This window comes from Lactuca virosa, chromosome 9, assembly GCF_052849685.1.
Source record: "Lactuca virosa cultivar CGN04683 chromosome 9, Lactuca_virosa_CGN04683_v6, whole genome shotgun sequence".
Lineage (NCBI taxonomy): Eukaryota > Viridiplantae > Streptophyta > Magnoliopsida > Asterales > Asteraceae > Lactuca > Lactuca virosa.
In genome coordinates, this window is record NC_136434.1 from 122714498 (window position 1) to 122721184 (window position 6687).

Here is a 6687-nt window from a genome sequence, read left to right on the forward strand (position 1 = left end):
AAGGTTAATTATATGATTAGGGGAGTCACCGCGAAACTGGAATTGCTTTCTCTTATTTGAATTTTCGTCACTTTAAATTTAGTCATTTTCTTGTCATTTTCAATTTCTATTAGTTTAATTTTCAGAAATAAAACCCCCCTTTTTATATTTATTGCATTCATCAAGAATTAGTTCATACCTTACGCAAAGAGGTGTAAACGTTAGAACGTGTCCCTGAGGATCCAACCCTGCTTACCTGTACTACCTATTAGTGCAATAAAGCAATTTATTTTATATTTTTATTTGTTTAAATCGTATACGACAACGGTCTTAACAAATTGGCGCCGTTGCCGGTATCACGGTAAAACACTAATAGTTTTATGCCAAGATTTTCACATACAGATAATCTGATTTTTGATCCAGAGATTGAGAAGACTGCTAGGAAGCTAAAGAAGGAGGCAAAACTTCGAAAGCAAGAAACAGGAACCTCAACCTCACCCACACCACAAGGCACTCCCTTGTGGAACGAACCTGAACACTCATTTCAACCTTTTCTAAAAGCACCACCTACCTCACCCGTTAACAACCCGTTCAAAACCTACTCCTCATCATCTTCAGACAAACCCGAACTCACAAACTCTTCTGAAACTGAAATTGAATCAGACTTCATCATGAGCGAAAATGGAGATGAAGCTGAAAAAACTCTCCATGAGTGGGCAACACAAGAGGTTACCCAGCAGCCCTTGTGTATCACTTTTCCAGAAGCTCGAAATTTTGAGCTCAAATCCGGTTTAATCCATCTGCTGCCCCCATTTCGAGGCCTTGAGAATGAAGATCCTCATAAATTTCTCAAGGAATTCCATGTTGTCTGCTCTGTAATGAAACCCCATGGAGTTACTGAAGACCAGATCAAACTCAGGGCGTTTCCCTTCTCAGTTCAAGATGCAGCAAAGGAGTGGTTATATGACCTTCCATCTGGTTCAATAACAAGCTGGAATGAACTCGCTAAACTCTTCTTAGAAAAAAAATTTCCCGACGCAAAAGTGTCAAATCTACGCAGAGAGATTTTGGGTATAAAGCAAGGCAAAAGAGAAGCTCTACACACTTATTGGGAGCGATTCAAGAAGCTGTTAGTCTGATGCCCACAACATGGCATTAGTGATTATCAGTTATATCAGTGTTTCTACGAAGGATTGATACCTATGGAGAGGCGACTAATAAATGCATCTAGTGGAGGGTCACTTTCAGACATGACACCAACAGAGATCAAGGCATTAATAGAGAAGTTGGCCAATGAATCAAAACATTCAGCAACTGAGGAAGAGTGGTACCCAAACCACCCAAGAGGAGTCAAGGAGATGAGCAACGCCCACCTGGAATCCCAGATTTCAGAATTGACTAAAGTTGTCCTTTTGTTGACAAAAGAAAAAGGTATAGAGCCAAAGGTCAAACCTTGCGGGATCTGCTGCAAAACCGGGCACCCAACTGATATGTGCCCACTACTTCAGGAAGATAATGAATCTGTGCAAGCTATGGGAGGATTTCAGCAAAGGTCATTTGATCAACATCGCAACAACCAAGCTTGGGGAGGGCCTCAAAATAACAATTTCCAGCCAAGACCTCAACAGAACTTTCAGCAAAGAAGCCAATATCAAGCTCCACCTGGGTTTCAGCAACCTTTTCAGCAAAATCAGCACCAAAGCAATTTTCAGCAACCACCTGTTCAGTCACAAGCTAGTAGTTCCAACATGTCTTTGGAAGACATAGTTAAAAGTCTTGCTACCAGTACCCAAGCTTTCTAGAATGAAACAAAGTCCAGCATCAAAAATCTGGAGCAGCAGGTATCACAATTCGTGAACTCCATGAGCAAACTAGAAGCACAAACTCAATGGAAATTCCCATCTCAGACTGAGAAGAACCCGAAGCACAATGTGTGTGCTGTCACCCTCAGAAGTGGTAAAAACTACAAAGGACCAGTTCAGCAAGAAGATGAGGAAGAAGAGATCATGGTTGAGCAAGAATCTAAGGCAACTGAAGAGGTGCAGAAAAAGATAGACCTGCTGAAGCTGAAGTGAAAATTACCCCTCCTCCTTTTCCCTCAAGATTGAAAAACACGAAAAAAGAAAATGAAGATAAAGAGATTATGGATTTATTCAGAAAGGCTGAGGTAAATATTCCCCTTCTAGATGCAATTAAACAACTACCCCGATATGCTAAATTTTTAAAAGAGTTATGTACTTCAAAAAGAAAATAAAAGGAAACGTAATAGTTAAAGTAAGCGAGAATGTTTCAGCTGTTTTACAGAAAAGGCTACCCCCAAAGTGCAAGGATCCAGGAGTATTTACTGTTCCTTGCAAGTTGGGGAACCTTTCAGTTCCGCGAGCTATGTTGGACTTAAGAGCTTCTATAAATGTTTTGTCATACTCACTTTTTAAAACTATCGGGGTAGGGCCTTTAAAAAGAACAGGAGTCATCATTCAGTTAGCTGATCGTTCTCTGGTGCACCCAAAAGGTGTGCTGGAAGACATTTTGGTTCAAGTGAATGAACTCATATTCCCAGCTGATTTCAATGTTTTGGATATGGGAGATGACAACTCACCAAACTCAGGTTCCATTCTTTTGGGGATACCATTTTTAAAAACTGCCAGAACCAAAATAGATGTTTATGATGGTACCCTTTCAATGAAATTTGATGGTGAAGTTATCAACTTCAATATTTATGATGCCATGCGTTATCCTGATGATGTTTCAGCCCTTAATTTTATTGATGTAATTGAACCACTAACTGCAAAATATTTTGAGATTGCTAACTGTGAGTCACTATCATTAGTGCTCAACATAAATTTCTCTATTAATGCAGCTCAGGTTATATCAGAAAATTATGTGGTTGATAGAGAAGTTCAAGAGATGGTAGCTCATATGGACCAGCAGAGAAAGTTGAGGTATGGTACCCAAACTCTTAAATTACCAATTTCTAACTCCAAGCTTTTTCCTTCTATAGTGCAAGCTCCCATCTTGGAGCTGAAGACACTTCCAGAGCACCTGAAATATGCATATCTTGGAGAAAAATAAAACATTACCAGTTATCATATCCAACAAGCTGTCAGAAGAAGAAGAGTTAGAGCTGATCAGAATTTTGAAGAAGTATAAAAGCGCAATTGGGTGGACTATTGCAGACATTAAATGACCCAACCCATCTCTTTGCATGCACAAAATTTTGATGGAAGAAGATTATAAGCCATCGCGAGAAGCCCAACGCAGATTAAACCCACCAATGATGGAGGTGGTTAAAAAAGAAGTTATGAAGTTACTGGATGCTGGGATGATATACCCAATTTCTGACAGCAAGTGGGTCAGCCCAGTTCAAGTTGTTCCCAAGAAGGCTGGAGTGACAGTGGTAGAGAACAAAGAAGGAGAGTTGGTTCCAACTCGGGTTCAGAACGGATGGCGCGTTTGTATTGACTATAGAAAATTAAACGCAGCCACCCGGAAAGATCATTTTCCTCTCCCATTTATAGATCAGATGCTAGAGAGACTTGCTGGAAAATCCCAATACTGCTGCTTGGATGGATTTTCAGGTTTCCATCAGATTCCAGTTGCTCCAGAAGACCAGGAGAAAACGACTTTCACCTGCCATTTCGGGACATTCGCGTATAGGTGTATGCCATTTGGACTCTGCAACACACCCGCTACCTTTCAAAGGTGTATGGTTAGTATTTTCTCTGAGTATGTCGAAAATACCATAGAAGTCTTCATGGATGATTTTACTGTCTCTGGAGACTCCTTTGATATTTGTTTGAAAAACATCACAAAAATTTTACAAAGATGTATAGAAACAGACATGGTCTTAAATTTTGAAAAATGTCACTTTATGGTTGACCAAGGTCTGATTCTTGGACATATTGTTTCAAAACGAGGTTTGGAAGTCGATAAAGCAAAAATAGATGTTATAAAGAGCTTACCCTACCCGAAGAATGTTCGGGAAGTGCGTTCCTTTCTTGGTCATGCAGGGTTTTACAGGAGGTTTATAAAAGATTTTTCAAAGATATCAGTTCCCATGTGCCAGTTATTGCAGAAAGACGTTGAATTTGACTTCAATGAAGATTGCAAGAAGGCTTTTGATGTGCTGAAAAGTCTTCTTACTTCTGCCCCCATCATTCAGCCCCCAGATTGGAGTTTAACATTCGAGATAATGTGTGGCGTCGGTAACACTGCTGTTGGAGCTGTTCTAGGACAGAGAAAATACCGGGTTCCCCACGTTATATATTATGCATCAAAAACTTTGGACAGCGCCCAAGCAAATTACTCCACCACAGAAAAAGAGTTGCTGTCAATTGTTTTTGCATTGGAGAAATTCAGACAATATTTGTTGGGCACAAAAGTTATAATCTTTTCGGATCACGCAGCCATTCGGTACCTTCTTGCCAAAAAGGACTCAAAGCCAAGGTTGATTAGATGGATTTTGCTGCTACAGGAATTTGATATAGAGATTAGGGACAAAAGTGGGAGAGAAAATTTGGTAGCTGATCATTTGAGCCGACTCACCCCACCTGAAGACCCGACACCGATCCACAAAACATTTCCTGACGAGCATCTATTCGCTGTTCAGAACCCTCCTTGGTTTGCTGATATAGTAAACTACTTGGTTTCCAGAGAACTCCCTTTAGATCTCACCCGAGCCCAAAAAGATAAAATAAAGACGGAGGCGAAAAGATATGTTTGGGACGAGCCGTATCTATGGAAACACTGTGCTGATCAGGTGATTAGAAGATGTGTACCTCAAGATGAAGTCAAGTCAATCCTGAATTTCTGCCATTCAGAAGCTTGTGGAGGGCATTATGGTCCACAACGAACCGCACACAAGGTCTTGGACAGCGGTCTTTATTGGCCTCATATTTTTCGTGACTCTTTTCTATTTTGCAAAACCTGTGAAAGGTATCAAATGACTGGGTCTTTGACATCTCGTAATCAGATGCCACTTACTCCAATCTTAATATGTGAAATCTTTGACGTTTGGGGTATAGATTTCATGGGTCCGTTTCCGCCTTCTTTCCGGTTTGTGTACATCTTACTTGCTGTGGATTACGTGTTCAAATGGGTCGAGGCAAAAGCTACACGAACAGACGATGCCAAGGTTGTAGTTGATTTTGTCAAGACAAATATATTTGCTAGGTTTGGGACACCAAAAGCCATTATTAGTGATCGGGGTACGCATTTCTGCAACCGCACCCTCGAAGCAGTACTCAAGAAATATGGTGTCACACATCGGGTATCCACAGCATATCACCCGCAAACCAACGGGCAGGTTGGAGCTTCAAACAGACAGATCAAGGGTATTATAGAGAAAACGATCAATCCAGTCAAGAAAGATTGGAGTATTCGATTGGATGATGCGTTATGGGCTCACCGGACAGCATACAAAACTTCTATTGGTATGTCACCATATAGAATTGCTTTCGGCAAACCTTGTCGATTGCTGGTTGAATTGGAGCATCGAGCATATTGGGATGTCAAAAATTTGAATATGAGCATGGATGAAGCTGGCAAGAAAAGAAGATTGGATATCCAAGAGTTAGAAGAAATTAGGAATGATGCTTATGAGAACGAAGCAATCTATAAGGAGAAGACGAAAGTGTTTCACGACAAGATGATCTCGCGAAAGGTATTTACTACCGGTCAAAAGGTACTCTTATACCATTATCGTTTCAAACTTATTTCTGGTAAATTGAGGTCTCGTTGGGTGGGACCTTTTGTTGTTACTAACGTGTTTGATTATGGTGCTATAGAAATTACGAGTGAACAAACAGGAAAGATTTTTAAGGTAAATGGTCACCGTCTCAAACCATTTTACGAAGGGTTTCAAGTTGCAAATGAAGAAGTGGAGGTAGTCGAGGTCCTGACTTACCGCAATTGAGGAAACCAAGTAACAACGTCGAACCAACGATAGTAAAAACGGGCAGCTTACCGGGAGGCAACCCGGGCGTTTGTTTTGGTTTCGTTTTATTTTGAAACTTCTTTTTAATTTTTAATTTTTGTGTGTTTTTAGCTACTTAGGTCGTCTATTTTTTAACTGAATCGTGTTTTTTTTAAAATAAGAAGGAACAGAGAGAATTTGAAATTTTTTGAAAAATACAGTTTTGGTGGAACCTGCGACCGCAAGCCCAGTCTTTGCGATCGCAAGTTATACATTTTGGGGTCGCAGCACGTCATCGAGGTTTTTTGGAGCAATTTTCACAAAAAAAGGGAAACGTGCGATCGCAGGTCCAGTACATGCGATCGCATGTATTACTTTTTTTGTGCCTAGAACACTTTTGAACAATTGAAGATCAATTGAAGCATATTTCGTAAAACATGCGATCGCAGGCACCCTACCTGCGATCGCATGTATCAATATCTTATCATCTAGACGTTAGCTTGCCTCGAAAAACGTGCCCAACGATCATTTTTTTAAAACCTGCGATCGCTGGTTCCCCCATTGCGGTCGCAGGTTGTGTTTTTGCTATAAATATCGATCGCAGTCTCATTTGTAACCACCACACTCCAAAAATTATCTCTGAAATCCACTATATTTCGAGTTCTTTCACAACAAACACCCAAATCGCTCGTTTTTCTTCCAAATCAAGCAAATAAGGTATCAATCTCTTCCGGTTTACTTCTACAACATCTTTACGGTAACGAAATCATGTTTTCACGGATGAAATTCTCCAA

General features: G+C 40.4%; 1 protein-coding gene across 1 annotated transcript; it reads left to right on the plus strand.

The window, feature by feature from the left end:
• The first annotated feature begins 1841 nt into the window (after window positions 1-1841).
• Window positions 1842-3051, plus strand: LOC145139745 (uncharacterized). The gene is made up of 3 exons (XM_079073461.1): window positions 1842-2050; window positions 2137-2146; window positions 2227-3051. Exons 1-3 carry the CDS (start codon window positions 1842-1844, stop codon window positions 3049-3051), a joined length of 1044 nt encoding a protein of 347 aa, XP_078929587.1.
• Window positions 3052-6687: the final 3636 nt, after the last annotated feature.